This window comes from Perca fluviatilis, chromosome 14 (genome assembly GCF_010015445.1).
Source record: "Perca fluviatilis chromosome 14, GENO_Pfluv_1.0, whole genome shotgun sequence".
Classification (NCBI taxonomy): Eukaryota; Metazoa; Chordata; class Actinopteri; order Perciformes; family Percidae; genus Perca; species Perca fluviatilis.
Window position 1 is genome coordinate 26,490,313 of NC_053125.1, and position 20,411 is coordinate 26,510,723.

The 20,411-nt window shown below is 41.6% G+C and overlaps 1 protein-coding gene, 1 long non-coding RNA gene and 6 other non-coding genes across 9 annotated transcripts; all 8 read right to left on the bottom strand.

The window, feature by feature from the left end:
* Positions 1-270: 270 nt before the first annotated feature.
* rnf175 (ring finger protein 175) lies at positions 271-10,651 on the bottom strand. The gene is made up of 9 exons (XM_039823532.1): positions 10,509-10,651; positions 10,159-10,196; positions 9,858-9,999; positions 8,383-8,537; positions 7,391-7,498; positions 4,728-4,848; positions 3,973-4,106; positions 3,107-3,208; positions 271-1,354 (listed from the first exon to the last, which is right to left on the bottom strand). Exons 1-9 carry the CDS (start codon positions 10,527-10,529, stop codon positions 1,234-1,236), a joined length of 942 nt encoding a protein of 313 aa, XP_039679466.1. The 5' UTR covers positions 10,530-10,651; the 3' UTR covers positions 271-1,233.
* A 2,704-nt stretch (positions 10,652-13,355) lies between these two features.
* On the bottom strand, positions 13,356-20,382 carry LOC120573202. Of its 2 annotated transcripts, XR_005641659.1 has the most exons (10): positions 20,149-20,382; positions 19,832-20,002; positions 19,509-19,672; positions 18,119-18,196; positions 17,649-17,779; positions 16,030-16,104; positions 15,478-15,559; positions 15,202-15,271; positions 14,753-14,822; positions 13,356-14,536 (listed from the first exon to the last, which is right to left on the bottom strand). It is a non-coding gene; the product is annotated as an uncharacterized LOC120573202 (long non-coding RNA). The 2 variants fall into 2 exon arrangements; XR_005641658.1 differs by having other exon boundaries at positions 19,832-20,376.
* LOC120573716 lies at positions 14,621-14,715 on the bottom strand. Its single transcript, XR_005641757.1, has one exon. It is a non-coding gene; the product is annotated as a small nucleolar RNA SNORD14 (small nucleolar RNA).
* On the bottom strand, positions 14,906-15,000 carry LOC120573717. The gene has a single exon (XR_005641758.1). It is a non-coding gene; the product is annotated as a small nucleolar RNA SNORD14 (small nucleolar RNA).
* Positions 15,343-15,437, bottom strand: LOC120573714. The gene has a single exon (XR_005641755.1). It is a non-coding gene; the product is annotated as a small nucleolar RNA SNORD14 (small nucleolar RNA).
* LOC120573718 lies at positions 15,639-15,733 on the bottom strand. The gene has a single exon (XR_005641759.1). It is a non-coding gene; the product is annotated as a small nucleolar RNA SNORD14 (small nucleolar RNA).
* LOC120573715 lies at positions 16,181-16,275 on the bottom strand. Its single transcript, XR_005641756.1, has one exon. It is a non-coding gene; the product is annotated as a small nucleolar RNA SNORD14 (small nucleolar RNA).
* On the bottom strand, positions 17,965-18,059 carry LOC120573719. Its single transcript, XR_005641760.1, has one exon. It is a non-coding gene; the product is annotated as a small nucleolar RNA SNORD14 (small nucleolar RNA).
* Positions 20,383-20,411: the final 29 nt, after the last annotated feature.

A 20,411-nucleotide genomic window follows, 5' to 3' on the forward strand; every position in this document is an offset into this window, starting at 1 on the left:
AGCCCTAATTGTGCAAATACAGTGTTTACAGTTTATTTCAACTTTATTCTGAATTGTGTAGGCTAATTCCTAACCAGATTGCTTCTTATGGTAGAGGATTAGAGTCGCATGTGAAAAAATGTATTGGAGTTTTAAGTTTAAAGTCAGAATTCTGAGATTATTCTCTACTGAAGTAACTGTGTTTTACAGCAGATGATGAAAGACTTAGTAAACATTTCCTTTCTTCGACCAAAACTGTATTTGTGCACAAACAAAAATCAGACACTTTGATGTGGTTTTATAAATATTTAATAAATACAAAGGGTTATCAGCAGCATTCTTGATAAGAAAGCAACGTTAAATTTGATTTGGCAAAAGAAAGCTTTCTTCCTGACAGATGGAAAAGTTCTCCCGGATTTAATAAAAGCCACTCAAACTGATTTTTATTGAGAATACCATCCAAACAAAAGTACACTTTACCTATTTCTCTCTGATCTTTACCCCACATGTTGTAACTTGTCTAGATTACATCATGGAGGATCAGCCGATAAGTCTACAAAAATCATTCATAAACATAACATAACATTCTGACTCCAGCTGCTACAATACAAGTCGACCATTTTGCATCAACTTTAGCTTCATACAAAATTAAAACATTACAGAACAGACATTGCAAATCAAACTTTTTTGTAATGAACAAAGTTACATGAAATGTAAACAGTTAAGGTACCGCAACTGTTTGGACAGAATCGTCCGTCACGTCGTCTGCAGATTAACTCTTTAAAAGAACGGTCGTGTTAGTGGTGTGTCAGCAGAGCCAGCAGTGTGCAAATAAACTATTAAACGGTTCAACAAAAAGGCATTTTGAGGATACAGTACAAAGTGAAGCAATGATTTATCACAATAAAAACAACATACATGACAGCAACATTTCCATAAGTTCCAAACTAAACATGTCTTCCTTGTGTCAAACGTTTTCACGTGATCAAACATTGGATCTGTGCTCAATTTATTATTTTTTGTTCAAGTTGGCAGCGGTTTTGGCATCACAGTGTCCTCTGCACACAGAGACCCGGGACCACCTGGGATCGGTCTGCTGGAAACTGCAAGCGTTCAGTCAAGAAACATGTACCGAGGAAACAAAAGACTTCAGAAGCAGCCTGAATCGGGGCCTTGTAGCGCCGACTTTTGACAGTTTGCTGCCAAACGTTTTCACGACTCCAGGACGTACTTACGGCGGAGTTCCTCAGGGCTCTATTCCAGGCCCAGGGAGAAGTTAATCCCATGGACGATACCGATGATGATGGGTTGCCAGGCGACCAGATACCTGAGCCAATCAAGCAGCTGCCCGTACAGGACATGCGTCTTCTCCCAGCTGGCAGGAGACGAAGGAATTAAGGAGAACGCTCAGACAGGAGAGAAATGATGCTCAGTATTCTGACAAAAACATCGTTCGCTGGACTTTTAAGTCAGGCAATGCATTATAATATTTTTTTTTAAAAGCAGACAGGGTGCATATTATTATGTTGAACGTATTAAAAGGAAACGGGGTGCATATTAGGATGTTGAGGGTATTACAAGAGGCAATTTTAACCTGAAAAACAAATACATAGTTAAAATCTTTGCTAATTTATATGTTCCTACCTCCATTATTACCTCCACCTAGTAGCTCATGTATTTCATAATGGTTTGTTTCAACAGGATTACGGATAAACTACTAGCTGGATTTTCATGAAAGTTGGTTGAAGGGTGAAGCATGGGCCAAGGAAGAACCACTTAAAATTTGGTGCCAATCCAAAGCACACGCAGATACACAAGTTATTTTTCGCTTTGTCAACATTGCGAGAAAGGGCAGTTGTGCTGCCTTCGTGTGGCGTCGGAATAATCAGAAAAATGTGTTCCAAACTAGGAAAATTCACACTGCATTAACATTGTGAGATAGGGCAGTTGTGCTGCCTTTGTGTGGTATCGGAACAATCAGAAAATGTGTTCCAAACTGGGAAAATTCACATTGCATTAACACTGTGAGATAGGGCATGCCTTGGTGGAGGTCTGCGCTCGCCAGCGGTCCTTCTAGTTCTATCGGAAAATACTTCAGGGAGGTTTTAGCTGTTGCAGATGATTTGGAGCTTGTGTTCTCTGTGGATGTTCTTTGTGAAGATTTTGAGATCTAGTTATGGATTGGATGCTGGGGAGTCACGTTTTGTTAAGCTGCTGCTTGTTTGTTTTTTGATTCTGAATGTTAAAAGCTGTGTTTTCATCAGTGCGGAGAAGTTTACAGACCCAGTCAGCCTGCGGGTCCTGGGAGAGTTTTAATTGAAGTTCTAGAGTAAATCACTTTGCGGAGAAGTTTCAGATTTGTGAAAAAGGACAATTAATGAGTAGTCGAATCAAGAACGCTGTGTTTGAGCTACGTTACTGGTTGCACGGCGTTTGTCGTTCGACTGGTCATGACGGTTATCCAAGATGGCGGCCGCATGTAAACATGAACGCTACTGTCTTTATATCTATCTTTGTAATAAACTGTACACTTACAAAGTTCTCAATGCTTCAGCTTGCAGGGACCCTCATTAGGCTACCGTGGAAGTGTGGTGATATTTCGAGCCTTGATAGTGGTATCAAATAGCGATTTACCCTCTGCCCCGAAAGCTAGCGTTAGCAGCTAACCCCCGGTTTGCGGTAGCTTGTTTCAAGCTAGAGACACATTCAATTAGCATGAAAACAGATCCCAGAGAACGTTTGACTTGGTACACGTTATTAACCCCTACGTTCATTTTGCCGGAATTGTCCTTTAAACAGTTGCGGATGTTTATTACGTGAGTGTGTGGTCGTGACTAATGCCTGCTGCTAGCTGCACATCAGGGCTGGTTCCTGAAAACCAATAAATCGGCTGATATGACAGTCCAATCACGTCTTCCTTGCAGTGGATGCATAAAACATCGAGATAAGTTTTAACGTATCTGTTCTATGTTTTATACTTTGTTTTATTTATAATTAGAAGGGTCTATTTTAGCTAAAACACTGCAAATGTTATTTATTGTGTACACTTCTAGTTGTAACATGCTTGAATGACAAACTAATCTTCCCCCATCACTAAGCCAACCACAAAGGGACAGTAAAAGGATACGGGTTGTTCATCAGCTTCTTCATGTCGACCTTCTCGTTGCAGTACGGACACGTCTGCTTCTTTCCCACAATGCACCAGCCGCGGATGCAGAACTCGTGGAATCTGAGGGGGCGGGGCTAGTTAAGGCAGAAAATACTGAAGAAATGACTCGGCTTAGACAGTTTGCAAACAGCTTAGAACAGCGTATGTATGTTTAGAACACATCTTTGAAATAACACTCTTACTGTGAAGACAGAACACATTTGGATGAAGCTTAAACAACATAAACAAAAATCGTTTACGACTCCACACTACTCCGGCATTTACTGAGCCCCTGAAACAAAGACAGTCGGAAACATTGCTGCCCCGATTTCAGTTTGAAACTACGGGGTTACCTTCTAGTCTGGACAGGGCACAAACGGAGATCTTTTGGAAACGACGACGCATGTCAGTCAGTCTTATCAGTTAGGTAACTTACATACTGTACCTTTCAGTAACAGTTCCACCTCGTCCTCCCTCCAAGCTAATAAATCCCTGCTCTTACTTTTCACCGTTGTTGTTCTTTCTCCAAAAGTATTCTCTGTATTTTCAATTAAAACATCTATGATTTTCAACCGCAGAGTAACGTCAGACTCTGCTTCCGGGTTTACACCGGCACGCACATGCCCAGTGTGAGCGGTCATGTGATATGTGTTGTCAGACGTGTTAATATGGACTTTAGAGATTAGTGCTGCTGCTGGAGCTAAAACTCCTGTGTGCGCAGAGATCGTTTTTGTCTTAAAACACCGCCTAAAAATGAAACCATGATAGTGTAGATGTAGCCTGACTGTGTGCTCCCTCTGAGGGCGGGCGAGAGAGAGAGAGAGATCAGCCGAGTTTTAGGATACATGTGTCCGCAGGAGAGCTGGTAGGTGTCTTCTATAAATCCTTCCTCCTCCACGTCCACCAGGATCCTCTGACCGCACACGGCGCAGATGTCGTCGGTCAGGCTCCTGCTGGGCATGCCTCCCTTGTTGTAGTACTGAACACACACACACACACACACACACACGCACACGCACACGCACGACGTCAACAATGTGTGAATTAGAGGTACAGTATTTCAACAGTATATTTGAAACACAACACAAGGCAAATATCTGTTATATAATCTATAATTCAACATAATATTATCTGGATAATAACTAAAAATAAATAATTCGGAAGCTGTAAAGAGGAATGTTGCCATGCATTTAGGGAGTTATTTTGTGGGACACAACTTGATCCACTGGTTTTAAATCTTATATTTTTGGCAAACAAGCACCAATAAAAGCCGGCTGAATGATTAATCAGCAGTTCCTGTTTGCAGTGTACCCATGGATGTAGAGACAACTATCACTGGATTCGTTTGATACTAAAGAAAACGTAAAAACATGCAAGTTCTGCACATGGACCATCTTTATTCTGTGACTTCTAGGTAAAATTTTGGACGGTGTACTAGTTGGACATCAGAGATAAGGATATCCTCGGGAAGTGCAAGTCACACTGAATCTAAAAATATGTGCATCAAGTCTGTGTTCAGATCTGAGCTTGAATTTACAAAACTAGTATCGACACGTCCAGTCATTTTTCATGAATAATCAATAGAAAATATCAGTCCTACCCCGATTGTGGAAGCCATGTAGTCGGAGCAGATTTCTGCAAAGTCTCGGCCCATGACGCCGTAGTAAAGCCCGTAAAAGAGCATGATCACACCGACGTCCATTGAGTCCTCTGCCTTGATCCTGCACAAGGACAGAAACAACCACGTGCAGTCTCTTAGTAAGTGGGAATAATTAATATAATGTGCATTGTCTTTCCAATGAAGCTCATATATAAATTGTGCTTAACTGAACTGACAGACATTTTAATTGACAGAGGGTACTTCCAGTCTGAGTATCTGAAAAGACTCTACATGGCTTTATGGAGTATTAATTATGCTTTCAAAGTAAAAACATCTCCTGTTTAACTGCTTCGACAGCCAAAGACCTGTTAAGGTGCTGAGATACAAGTGTAATCGTTACGGCCACGTTTACCGCCAGGGTTTTCAGGCTGAAATCTGCACCGAAACCTTCACATTGACTTGATTAGTGATGATTAGTTGATCGATTAGCTGATCGATAGAAAAAAAAAAAATAGCGGCATTTTCCAAGCACAAAGAAAGGCCAAATAGTCTGTAATTCATGCTTGTCAAATGAGAAGATTTGCTGCTTTTTTTTGTCGTCGTACATCACGAGTCATGTTTCCATCTAATTGTCAAGCGAATTTTAAGCAAACTTTTAAAATGTCGCAAAAGAGAAGTAAAAAAGAAAATGCAAATTAGAAGCGTTTCCATCAACTGGCTAGAGCGAATAAACTAGACTTTAGAAACCTATGTTTAAGGTGGTTGAGGTTGCACCTATTATATGCAAACCCATGTGTGTGCAGCATGTAGCCAATTAAAAAGATACATTCAGCTATGCATATGTTGTGCGTTCAATGTAGACAAAGCATTAGAATGAAGAAAAAAAATAAATCATTCACATTGGCCCTAATCCTCTTCCTTACTAGTAGTAGCAGCTAAGACAGATTCAGGGCTTTTGAGAAAACATTCGGGGCTGGAGCAAAGCGTAGTTTCGTCACAAGTTGACGTTAGGCATGGTTGTAGATTGCAAACTGTCGTGCTAAATCGAACAGTCTAGAAGCTTAGTTCTTTGGCTAAATGGAGAGACGGAGCATTGTACCAGTTGGGCCACCTGTGCAGAATACAGAGACATTTGGTGTCAGCGAGACAACCGGCACAGGCTATAGATCACCGGTTTGAAAAATGACTTAGAACGTTTTTTCTTCAGTTTCTTTGTTACCCAAACTGCCGTTTCAGTATTTCTGTCTTTCTTGTCTTAATCATGAAAGCTGAGTGACTTCGCAAAGAGCACAGGATGCATCCCTGAGGGCAGAGCGCATGATGTGGACGAGATGCCAGGCCTGATCAGAGATAAGGAGAAAAGCTACTGATTGCACGAACCGAATAACTAACTTGACTCTCAACTCCTTTAAAAAAGACACTGTTGTGAACAATCTTCAGTCGTTTTCTGTACTTATGCTGCGAGTGCTGTAAACTGACTCTACTTGCAAGAAAAAAAGCTTTTTAAAAGAGAACTCCAGTGAATTTTTCCATTCTTTGATAAATTATTAGCTTAACAGCACCGCAACTCCACCACGCACCTTGTACGGCGCACTGGATGGGACCTGTATCCCGATCCTTCCTTAAACTGAATGTCTTTGGGATTTGGTTGAACAAAATCAGACGTTTAAAAAGACGTCATCCTACACTCTGGGAAGTGGCGATGCACATTTTCTTTTTCATTCCTTCATTCTTTCACTCATCCATTCAATCATTATTTATGTTTGAGAGATCTTTGAGGGTCGGCCCTCCTTGACAATGACATTGAGTCAAATCACAAAGACAAAAACAACACAGAAAAGAAGTGACACCATCCTAAGAAAAATAAAACAATACAATAAAACTTTCTGAAGTGGTAAAATAATGTAATAAATAAATTAGGATCTTCACAATTGCTTGACATTTTAACAGATTAATGTAAAAAGAAAAATCGCTTGAAAGACTTATTTTGGACGCTGCCTTTTTAAAATCATTTCATACCGGCCTTTTTCTACTTTCAAGAATGCTTTTAATTGTTTCTAACTGTTGTTGTGCAGCTCTGATGTTTTACATATAGCACTTTAAATGGCATTGTTCCTAACATTGCTAAACGTATAATGCTATCTTGCCTTGCTTTGCCTCTGTGAGGGAACTTTTTACCCTTAAATGAGAGCATTTTCAGCTTTTTATGTCTTATAGGACTGTAAACTGAATATCTTTGGGTTTTGGTTGAACAAAATAAGACATTTAAAAGACGTCATCCTACACTCTGAGAAGTTGGGATGCACTTTTTTCCACACAATTGATATTTCAAGCAGATAATCTAAAAAGAAACATTTCTTTTCAGCTCAAATCAATGAAATTGTTAATTTCCTACACTGACCTGTAACTTGTATTCCTGTAATTCATACCTGTCTTTTTCTATTTTAACACGTTTTGGATTCTTTTTAACTGCTCTTTAATGTTTTGTGTTAAGCACTTTGAATTGCCTTTTTGTTGAAATGTGCTATAGAAATAAAGCTGCCTTGGTTTGCCTCAGTGAGGTAATGTTTTAAGTGGGAGTGACTGTGACACAACAACAAATACCACCCTGGAAAGAGTTGGGCTTCAGACAACGCTTTGGCAGTTTGTCGGTAGAGACTCACCTGAAGAAGACGTTGAAGCCAAACATGGTGAACATGATGGCGAGGTAGCCGAGGACGCCCACCGCGTAGCTCAGCTTGTAGATCAACAGGAACCACTTGTAGACCATCCTGAAGAACACAGAAACACACTTTTGAATAAAAACACATGCAAATTATATCCCAGGGATGTAATTGTGTGTTTGTTTATTCAGAATGGATCACAAATGGATCCGAATGAAGAAGCGTAGAAAAAAAAAGAAAAAAGCTAGCTCCCTCAGCCGAATAGTGTGGGTAAGAGATCAAGGCAGCAACCTAACCAAAGCCCTGGAACCATATAGGAGCAGCGTTTCCTGTTGATTTTGTAGAGGCGGCCCACCATGGCAAAATTTCTGCCACCACGGTATCAGAAATATGGCTGTACAAAAAATTTTGAAGTGTAGACCTGTTATAGATGTTAAGTACCCTGTAGTTCCTCAAAAAATACAGTTCAATCACAACTGAAAATATGCCTCATTTTGTGTGAATAGAGGTCAATAAATATATGTGTTGCAACGAAGCGTCAGTTCTGTTTCATATACGTAAAACATGTTGTTCGGACAGACCTGCCCCCACTGCTAAAAAAAAAAAAAAAAATCCTAAAGGAAACACTGAGGAAACTTTAATGTCTCGATCACCTAATTAATACTATCCTTCGCCACGGTCTGCATGCCGACACGCTGGCCGACAACAGCGCTGCAGATGGGGGAGACACGATGTAGCTCCGTTTACCTCACACTCAAATCAGTGCAGGACATACACCCAGAGCTACGGGAGAAGCTGGAGAGGCGTAGCTTTCTCCCCGCCGAATTAAGAAAATAATCGGCCGAATATCGCCCAAGCTTGATTTCTCTGCCCGAGCCCGAACTTGACCCGACCCGGCCTGTGGGTCGGGTCGGGTCAAGTTCGGGCTCGGGCAGAGAAATTAAACTCTAGCGTGTTTTATAGACACCCAGAGTCCAAACCATCATCCTCACCTCGGCGTCCGGCAGGACAGCGGCTTGCGAGTGGCTCTGAAGATGACGTAGCTGGTGACGACGGAGAACATGCTCCACATGGACAGAAACCTCCACCAGTAGAGTTTGATGGTGAAGTAAAGAGGAACCACCCACATCTGGACAAGCGTCACCAGCTGAGGAGGAGGAGGACAGTTTAATATTCCTTTTATTTACTAAAAAGGGATGGTTCAGATGTTTTGAAGCGGAAGGAGTACTGACACAGAAGCTAAGAAATGTCCTGCTGTGGACGGGGGCAGCAGCTAGACACCTAAAGACATTTATATCAGTTTAATTGGACGGACGCTATATTTAGAATATTTTCAGCGCTTTACCTTGCTGTCAGACGGGAAACTGAGGCGGTTATCTCTGCTCTGTTATTGTGTGACTTTGCTTTTTTAAAAATGGTTAGGAACTGCAAAGTGTACACTATATTTAGAATATTTTCACCGCTTTATTTTGCCATTAAACAGCTCCGTTTGAGCTTTCCGCGGCAGGAGCTGAAGCCGTTCTATGTTCACGTCAAAGCCATCAGACTTCATTGACACAAAGTCATTTTACCTCGCAAAACATGGGACTTGCTGTCTGCCGCTGCCTCCATGGCTTAGTTTGTTAGTTAGTTCTTAACACTTTAAAATCACTAAATCCCCACAATAACACAAACAAATGTGTGGTGATGGAGGCAGCGGTAGAGCAGCAACTCCCATGTAAATGGTGTAAAAAAGGTAAAATGACAAAAGGAGTTTGCTGGCTTTAAAGAGAGCAGATATAAAGGCTTCAGTTCCCCGTCGTAAAGGACTTTCTCAGGGCTAGCTTCCGTGTCGGTACTCCTACCTGCTTCTCCAAACTGGGGGCGTGCCGACCACTATCTACTGTACCTAATACACTGACTATAGAGAAGTAGCTCATACAACCACACTTGTAAAGATCCAAACTCTCCCTTTATATTTCATATAAAATTTTTTGGGGTGGCAGTAGTTCAGTCCGCAGGGAGTTGGGATGGGAACGGGAGGGTCGTTAGTTCAAGTCCATGTACGGACGGAAGTATGGAGTGTGGACTGGTAGCTGGAGAGGCGCCAGATCACCCACTGTTCTTGAGCAAGGCAACGAAACACCCCACTACTGCTCAAGGCGCCTGTCCAGCAGTCGCAGCCCCCTAAAACATTCAGTATACACGCCATTCCCAATGTGTCGCGCAACAGTGTGATGTCATGGGAGCGCCGAAACTTCAAATTTGCGCGACAGGTCGGGAACGGCGACTGTAAAGAAGGCCTTAACTCTGACATCTCTCTGCATGTATAGGATCTGAGCGTGTGTGTGTGTATTTCAGGTGTGTAGTGTGTTCTAACAGAGTAAGGTAATTGTAATTTCTTCACTGGGGATCAATACAAAAGTGTATATATTATTAATATTGTCGTCCTTATTCTCCACGTCTGTTTCCACCATCTACCGCTCACATTGTAGGACCGGTGGTGCCGCTGCTTCCACTGCACCAGGACGATCTGAGCCACCACCAGCGTGGCGATGAGGATCATCACCATCTCGGCGTGCATGGCCTCGTGACCCCTGTGCTTCACGTGTAGACGCTCATGCTGCACCCTGAACCCAGACAAGAAGAAAAAAAGTGTTAGTCGTGAGGCAGAAAGGAACATGACTGGGGAAAAAAATCCAGTATTTCATTATATATTCCAGTATTTAATATTAAAATAAAAAGCATATTCTGGGATGTATAATGGGAAAGAAAGTGCTGCTACTCACTTCCAGTTTTCCCTGTGAGTCATTTTCAGCAGGTCGTCCTGTAAAGAGGCAGGGACAGAAATAGCAGCTGTGGGTCTCACTGGACAGTTTTATGTAGGTTAATACAACTTATTACGCTCAATGAGAAGTAAGCCGGTTATTAAAATTATTATAAAACGTAATGCTTAACTAAAACAAGGCGTTTCTTGTCTTTGATAACGCCTCTGTATTGCCACGTCCCAACAGCAGCAGCATAGCTCTAGATATCACGTAACGTTAGCTACCGTCGACCACTGTTTTGACGTCAAAAGTATCACCTTTTAGGGTTCACAGTGCATGAACAGGCGCGTTATTTACAACAGTTTACTTACCTGAGGGTGCACACCCGCCATTGTTTGCGTTTTATCCTTCTCCCCCGTTGCAGCTAGCCGGCAAACAGCTAGCAAAGCTAGCACTGCTTTGACAGCAGCTTCCCCACAGACAGCTGCTCAGAGGCGGCGCGGGTATGGAAAGCCAAGAGGGTAAAAATAGTCGCAAGTATTGTTATTTGTATATGCAGTGTTTGTGTATACTTCCAGTACAACACAAGACAAGGTAAAATTAGTCGTAATTCTCAGTGCAGATATATACATATATATATATATATATATATATATATATATATATATATATATATATATATATAAATAAATAAATAAACAGATATTAGATATATATCGGTTTTTAAACATGGTGAAAACTATGAGTATTATGTTATTTTTATATGCATAAGTGTCTGTATATACACTGACCATTGCTCAAGGAATTATCTTTAACTTAAGTAAAAAAATAGTAATACCAGTGTAAACACTGTTACAAGTAAAAGTCCTGCATTTAAGAACTTTAAAAAGTATTGGCATTTAAGTACATAACTTAGCATTGGCAGTCAAAGTACAGACATATTGGCATCAGATTACACTTTATGTACCAAAAGATAACTCTTGGTTTCAGAATCATGTGATCATTTTAGGCTTACATGCAGTTTAGCGTCCCAAATTATTTCCCAAAAACTGATGTCCCAAACGATGAGGGTCTTATTTGAGACAGGTCAAGGTTAGGGTAGCACAGGTGGTTTAGCAGGTTCATAATAAGGTGTTTTGGTTGGGGGGGGGGGGGGGGGGGGGAGGATATTTTTTTGTTTTGGGGGGGGGGGGGGGGGGGGGGGGGTTTTGTTTTTTTTTGTTTTTGTTTTTTGGGTTGTTTGTGGGGGGGGGGGGGGTTTTTTTTTTGGGGGGGCCCTCGGGGGGGGGGGGGGGCCGGGGGGTCCCCGACATGGCAGCAGCAAAATGAGGTGACTAGAGTCTCTCAAAATCTGATGAAAATCTTTTAAACTGACCTTTGCTGAGCTGAAATGAAGACAGATTCAGCAACTGCATGGCCTATTTCTCGCTTAAAATGTTTTCAGAAACACGTTTCGGTGAACTATTTTAGTACAATATGAGATCGTATTCTGAACTGCCGCCATGACAGTCTGGCTTTGAATTTCCGGAAAAAACAAACCCATGTGACGCGTTCGTCCAATCAGCTGCCGGTTTTCATTTCTGGGCAACAATATAGAATAGCGCCGCCTGCTGTTATGAAGACGAATTAAGTTTCTCAAGTTGGTGTCGCCTCAGTGTGTCCCAGGGCAGTTTTTTGGACCTCAGGGACGCGACTGATCATCTCAACTGGCTTTTCTGTCAACGGTCGGCCGTCGGCTTAATGTGTCCACACCTTAATACTACGTTTACACGTGGCCCGCTGTTTTAATAAACAGACATTTCAACCTCTACGTTTTCAAAAATAACATCGTGCACAGCTGTCAGTTTTCAGAAAAGTTTTGTTTACACGTACCCGTGTACATATGCCATCAATGCCGTCAAGAGCATGCCAAACCTGTGGGTGGCGGTCTAACAAGATGCTCAAGCCCACGTTAGCCAATCAGAATCCCGAAAATAGCAGCAGCAACGAATCATTAGGCTCGTTCGAGATGAGCCAGGTCTGCGCAGAATCGATCATCGGCGCTCGCCGCCCAATGCATGCCGGTTAGATTTGTGCCCGACTTGATCTGACGTCATGCACACGTGGGCAACGATAACCTCGAGATCAAGGCGGCCGCAGTTCTGAGACGCAGGCAGCGCAGTGGCTTTTCACCGACTGAAAGACCCAGGCGGACCCAGGGGCATGCTGGGAAACGCCGGCCTCTCAGCTGATCTAACAGCTGATTGGGTCAGAATCGACTCAACATGACATTTTATATAAACTTTTTATTGATTTTGAATTGGAGGGATTTTAACTGCTATTTGTCTGATTTAAAGGCTTATTCTGTACAGAACACATTGTGTGGCTGATAGTTACGTTTAGAGACTAAATCCGTTCAGATTACAGATCACCTACAGCGTGTTGATTAAAATCAGCAACAGATCGCATGTAGAGCATTTTGACAGCTGATCTGTCATAACAACTCTATACAAGCTGATATGGGTTGAATAACATTTTATTAAATCGGAATCTGACCTCAGTGTTTCTATGACTTCCTGTTCAGCCTGAAAGCTGCTGGAAAACTGACTTGAGAGCAGATTTTTGTCACCACCCCCAGCTGCTGCCGCCTGCTCTCGTCAGACTTCCTCTCTTCTCTTCCTCGGCTGCCTAAACCTCCGTTTGTCTCAGTTTACGTGACAAAGTTTTAGAAAGACTCGTTTTTAGATACTCGTTTTCAGAGGCGAATTCTCCGTTTGCGTGTAAACCAAGGGCACAAATTAAGTGAAACTACGTTTTTTCAAAATATCCATGTACGTTTAAACAGGGCCTAAACTGCACGTATACCATCATTTTAATGTTGCAGATGGTAAAGGTGGAGCTCATTTGAATAATTGTATTAAACTGTGGGTAGTTTAAAAATACAGCTTGTATTACATTGTGGATAAACCCAAATCTGCAAAGTAACTCACCCGTGAGATGTAGCTTTTAAAATCATTATTGTATGTGCGTGTAAGTACCATGTCCACATGGCCATTTTATGACAAATTTACAGACGCACTTTCAGAAAGTAGCAGACTTAAATCCTGTGCATCAACCAATGGTTTACCACCTTTTAATACCATAATGTGCAAAACATGTTTCAATAACTGCTTAACTCTGCCATGTAAAGGTCTTCAGAGGGAGAAAAATAATTAAGGATTGCATGACATGTCACAGAATTTAGTTGGCAACAGCTGGATCTTTATTTGTTTTGTAAAGTGTTGATACATTCGTAGAGAAAGCCTCAGTGTAGCGAAATCAGCAGCGCAGCCACTGGTTGCTCGACGTAAGACAATTAAAATAGAAACTTGGCTGTTAGACAAACTGAGCTCGATTGTCTAAATAGAACGGGATATCGCTCAGACATCCCATAGATATACACGGACTAGATGTTGCCTTGGCTACTGCTGTTCATTGGAACGAATAATTCAAGAGTCGCCATCTTGGCGCTGGGGAGCCACTCCTCTTTAACGCATTATGTAGGCAAAGGTCTAATGGAAATAAATCAAAATCTCATGCCATTTTCTAGTTGCGAGTTCGTTCCAAAGGTCAGACATGCATTTATGATAGTTTAGAGAAAATTAATCTTTTGATATTAATATAATCTACTTCGTGTTCAAAATGTAAGGCCTAGTGCTAGTCGGCCTAGGAGTATTCCTCACATTCCTCCACTTAAGTAAAATTAAAAAATGAACTATCGCCATTTACCTAGTAAACAAAACCGACTAATGTGTTAATACAATGAATATTTATTATAATCAGTTCACAGATCTGAGTTCAAACAGAAACTTCACCCTTCTGAACTAAGTTTCTGCAAAAAAAAAAAAAAAAAAAAAAAGTTAAGTTTCAGACTGAAATGTCCAGGCTCACTACTCCACTATTTATTCATTTATTTCTGCATGCATTTATTTAATGAGACTTAAAAAGTCATGATTTGTCATCCACAGTCCGAGTCCACACCAGACTCCCTTTAGGAAACCTGCGATTTAAACTTCAGCAGGCTGTGACAGTCCGCTCAGTCCTGGTTCTCCTGGGCTTCCCTTCCCTCCAGCCGGCCCAGCAGTACGGCCCGGGCCTCCAGTAGCGTGGTGTCGGTTTTGGCTCCCAGGAAGCGGGCAGCGAGCTCCAGATCCTGCAGCCGCAGACCGACTTTGCTGGCCCGCTGTAGCTTCTCTTCGTCCACTGGCAAACGCAGTGGAACTTCCCGCCGAAGTAGACGTACAGGTTGTCCTGGACTATGTGGAAGAGCCTCCCGATCACCACTCGGTCTTTGGGCCGGTCCCATCTGGATCAGCGGGGACCGGCGTAGAAATCCTCCCGTGTAGAGAAATCAATGCAGCGCAGCCACTGGTTGTTCGACCTGTGAGACAGAGAAAAAAAAACAAAAAAAAAACACCTTTAGCTGACAGATAAAACTTGGGCCGATTGCCAAATAGAACTGATTTCGCTCAGACATCCAAGGAAGGTTTGGGCCATCTTTGGTCCGTTAAGACCTCTGGTGGAAACTACGAATGGCAGGAAAAAGCATCATCACAGCGAACAGTTAATCTGTACATATAGTTTAAATGTTACATACCAGGTAATATTTAAATCACTGGCGCCTGGACAGAGAGGATGGAAAGCACAGCCAGCAGAGTCCTCCCAACCTGAAAGGGATATATAATGACAAGTTAGCCGTGAAGCTACAGACAGATTATTATCACACAGTTTTTTTTTTTTTTTTTTAAATTCGCTCAGACATCCAAGGAAGGTTTGGGCCATCTTTGGTCTGTTAGGACCTCTGGTGGAAACTACGAATGGCAGGAAAAAGCATCATCACAGCGAATTGTGGGAACCAGATAAAAGGTAGAGTTGGATTACCTTATCAGACGATTACAGCTTTTTATATAACAAACCGGCCCACTGGTACCATGAATTCAGTCAACACCAGTTGTGTTTAAGGGCACGTTATTCCTCTATCTAATCCATTACTTATTCATCTTGTGTCTGACTCTGTAGTTGCCTTAAGCAGATGAGATTACACACCTTCTGTACTTCAGTGGATAGCCTTCAAAAGAAGGACTCCAAGATCCAGACGTTCCCTTTCCCATCCAACCTGAAAAGGGAGATTTGAGATGCATTTAGTTGTGACGAACATTAAAAAGAGAAGTTATCACTGTTCTCCAGTCGCTCAGACATCCAAGGAAGGTTTGGGCCATCTTTGGTCCGTTAGGACCTCTGGTGGAAACTACGAATGGCAGGAAAAAGCATCATCACAGCGACGAGACGTGAACACGATTATACATCAACTTAAAAACATACCGGCATCACAGCCGTTGATCGCCTCCATCTCCGCGGAAGATTTTGTGGATTCAGTGAGACAGCGCGACTGAAGACAGTCACCCTGAGAGTGAGAAGGAAATAAAAAAAGTTAGATCTGAGAGCAAATGCTGCCAACGAGACAAGTCACAAACTTTTACTGTTCGCTCAGACATCCAAGGAAGGTTTGGGCCATCTCTGGTCCGTTAGGACCTCTGGTGGAAACTACGAATGGCAGGAAAAAGCATCATCACAGCGAACAGACCCACGTTTGGGAGATCTCACAGTAAAACTAGCGCAAATTAGTCATTCTGGCTAAAAATCTTTTGAAGACAGGGCTGCAAATTCCACAATATCTTAAATTTAGTCAGAGCCTCTAAACCTGGAATTTGTTTTTTTTGTCTTCAGAACATTGAGGATTTGCTGCGCTTTCTGCATTTGTTTATAATTTAAAATTGAATATTTAAGCGCATTTGACTGTTGTGGACAAAAGACAACACTTGTGACGGGCAAGTTTCCCTTTTGCGGACCAGACACAAGTTAACTCAAACATACCAGCGTCACAGGCGTCGATCACCTTCATCTCATTTTGTAGATTTAATGCGACCGCACGACCAGAGGACCGTCACCCTGATAGGGAGATGGAAATAAAAGTTAGATCTGAGAGCAAATGGTGCCAATGAGACAAGTCACGAACTTTTACTGTTCGCTCAGACATCCAAGGAAGGTTTGGGCCATCTTTGGTCCGTTAGGACCTCTGGTGGAAACTACGAATGGCAGGAAAAAGCATCATCACAGCGAACAGACCAGAGTTTGGGAGATCTCACAAAAAAAAAAAAAAGTCAGTAATTTTTGGCTAAAGTCAATTAAGACAGGGCTGCAATCTTAAATTTTGTTTAAATAAGTAAAACTTAGAAATTCAAGTCTCAGACCTTCACAAATGCATGTATAAACTATAATACTGAGATATATTTTTAGTAGGGCTGTGTTCGACTGAAGAAATTCTTAGTCTACTACCACATTCAATAGTATCGACTAATCGATTAGTTGATTTAATCGACAGATCTGTAAAACTGAGTTTCTCTGCAAACAGTCATGCAAAAGCTCCACTTTAATTCTTTACCAGAGATGTGCTCGTACGTTTCTGGGAAATTAGTCATTCAACATGAGAAAATCTAATGTTGACCAAGATCAAAACGACCGATTAGTCGACTAATCAGCTAAGAGGGAGCAGCCCTAATTTTTAGTCCTTTAAAAACCAAGCATAAGGGACCAAATTAAGTTTGTTCATTTATTAAAATGAGGATTTGCTGCTTTCAGTATTTCATAAAAATTTAAGATAGAATATTTGACTGGTCTGGACAAGATGCCACTGCTACTACACTGCACGTATCTTTACACATTCATATTACATAGCCTATAGCCATATTTATGCTGCTCTTATAAGGTTTCTGGTAATACACTGCACAGATTTATATTACTCTAAACCACCTTCTGTAACCCAACTGTATACTACTCAGCGTTTCCTTTTGGATTTTTTTTAGCGGTGGGGGCAGGTCTGAAAATCACCAGTTAATTTAAATTTGCAAGACCAGGGTTAAAAAGAACTGACAACATAAGTTATACGACTTAGTCGTCAAGGACACACAACACCTTATCAGAGTCTCTTTACTTTCTCGTTTTTTCTGCCAAGTGACCGCGCTATTCTCCGACATGCACTCTAACAATGCAGCTCTATTTCTGATACCGTGGGGGGCCGCCACAGTCAAATCAACACAGGAAACACGGCTACTGTCTACACTGCACAATATTCCTTGTCCTGCCTATGCTCCACCTGTCTATACTTTGTGTGTCACATTGCACTTTTTGCACACAAACTGCATTTGGTTGTCTTTGTACTTGCGCTCAGCACAGTGACAAAGTTGAATCCAATCACTTGTGGCGGGCATGTTTCTAGTTTTTTGTGGACTTTCATTGACGAAACCATAAAACCAAAGACATCTTCAAATTCCTTGATAAAATAACAATGCAGCCTGGTTGTAATTCTTAGGAACATTAGGATTTTTGGCCTCATTGTAAGTCGACTGTTTGCTCAACTTTAATACACAAAAATATATATATATATAATAATAACTGTTGCCTTAAAACGTAGATAAGGTAAATAAACTGCTCACCTGTCCCCAGGTTATGTGCATCTGCTGCATTTCTGCCTCTTGAGGAATTAATCCCATCGCTCATCGTGACACCGCTGAGCAGCGTCCGTACGGTGTCCCGCGAGTTCATTTCCCCCGTGGCCGGTGTAACCCTGGGGAGAACATTGCTGGTGTTAGAAAGCCAGCAAACTTCTCATATAACAGAGCAAAATAAATCCAGATAAACATGGAGGAGCATTTATATCCCAGCTATTTAACAAATAAATGTAGTTTTGGAAAGCTCAGATCAGTCTACAACGAGCCGATTGATTATGAACGTGCTGATTTGATGCTAAAAGCGCTCAGACATCCAAGGAAGGTTTGGGCCATCTTTGGTCCGTTAAGACCTCTGGTGGAAACTACGAATGGCAGGAAAAAGCATCATCACAGCGCAGGAGGACGCACGGTTCTCACAAACATTAAAGAAATCCCAACTTGGAAAATATTCTAACCTTGCGTGCGTATCGTAGGCGACAGTCCAGAGGGGAAGCATCCTCAGGAGACGAGCCGCTGGTCAAACATTTAAAAACCTGAAAAAGGAGAAAAATTAATGTCAAACATGTCACCTCTGGAATAGAACTAAAATAACTCACAAAAAGTGTCATTTATCTCAACAATGACTGAAAATCAGCCACACTGGATTATTTTTAATGACGTACGCCAATGTGTTGTCCTTGGGTCAAATTTGACCCGTTTTCAAAGGTTTTTATATAAGAAATATGAATTTCTTACAACCAAATTTACCCAAAATATCTTGCATGAATGTACGTTGTATGGAACACAGACAACATATACATCCATGCTCTTCGCAGGTAAAATTTACTGCTTTCCATTGAATTTGGATTGTTTTTAATTTAAAAATATCATGGCTCTAGAATTTTTTTTTAAGAACCAAATTTTGACAAACCAGTCTGTGATTCACTCAACATCCTCTGATCTTAGCTATTTTATTAGTCAAAATAATTCATAAAAGCTTATCCTGACGTTTGTCACCTTGCCCCCGCCCAAGTTGTCACTTTTTTCTGTTTTCTGCACTTTTGACGTTTTTGTCAAAACAATTTTTCCTCTTCAAATGCTATCAAAAAAAAAAAAACGAGGACAACATAAGGGTAAAAATGATATTCAGCTCTACATTAACGTTGTGTGCATTAGTAACTACAGACGCCACATGAAATGGAGTAAAAGTACAATATTTATCGGAAATGTGGCAGTATAGAAGTTTAAAGTAGCACAGAATGGACATACTCCATTACTTCCCGTGTGTACGTAATGATTAAATGATAAATTGAAAGGTTGAATCCCTGTTTAAATAGCGCAGAGCTGTGATGAGATTTTGGGCCGAGCATCTCCACGTGTTCACCTGTTGGAAACTAACGTTTCAGGAACTTATTTTTACGACCTCCCTCGCTTTTAAAAGCGACTTAAATAAACAGATAAATCCCCCAAACACAGGCTAAGCAACGTTCTACAGCTATACTGCAATAAATATACAGTTACATCAGATATAAATACATTTTGGGCTAATTTTGTTAGCTTTATTTTAACATGAGGAGCTTATTTAATCGCATCATGACAACGCTGGACGTTAAGCATCAGATTTATCTGCGTATTAACTGCTGAAAACTTTTATTAAAATAAATAAACTCGCAAACAGAAAATTCACAACGTGTTGTAACTTTTCAGCCACATCTCAGCAGCGCTAGTGCTGGAACAATCTACGACCATCCGGTAAATAAAGCCGTAATCTATGACAAATGTCGTCATCTTTTACCTCTATATGTTGTGATTAATGAGTAGCGTTGTCCATTTAAAGCCTAGAAGTACATTTAAAGTCATAGTTACCGTTCATTTCTGAGAACGATTCGTTGTAACTCCCGCTACGACTTCTCTCTCGGTTGGAAATGATTTCAGTGGAGTTTCCGCTTCTATTTATTCAGTCTTGGCGGCGCGTGAACGGCGTCATGGCGCCGTACCGCCACCTAGCGGACCGGAGGGAGAAGTGGCAACTAGTACCAGAATCAGAATCAGAAGATTTATTATCATTGTACAAAAATGAACAACGACATTTTTAGCAGCAGTTCGCCCAGCAAACATAAATCTAAATCTAAAAAGACAAGAAATAAATAGTAAAACAATACATTCATAAAACATAAAGAAATACACACACTAAAGTGGCCTGGTTAGCTGAAGTCGGTGGAGCGGGCGCACATATATGGAGGTGTATGCCTCGGCGCAGAGGGTCCAGGGTTCGAGGCCGACCTGTGGCGATTTCCTGCATGTCTTCCCCCTCTCTCTCTCTCTCCCCTTTCACATCTAGCTGTTCTTTCCATTAAATTCTGAAATGCCCCAGAAAAGAATAAATATACACACTAAAAGTACTAGTTATGGTCCGTATGTGAAGGTGTGAATGTGTGTGCGTGCTAGTGAGTGTGTGTGTTCAGTGTGGTGATGGCTTGTGGAAAGAAGCTGTTCCTGAGTCTACTTGTCGTGGTCCTGATTGATCCGTAGCGCAGGTCAGAGGGCAGCCAGTCAGACAGGGGGAAGGCATGATGGGAGCAGTCTGTGATGATTGCCTTAGCTCTGCTGAGGCAGCGGGATGAATGGATGTCCTTCAGGGAGGGGAGGGGAGGGAAGGGGGCAGCCGATGATCCTCTGTGTGGTGTTGACCACTCTCTGTACCGGACCAAAGATGCTGAAAGAAAGAAAGATTAATTATATTCTATGTTATTATTTGTTTCATAGATA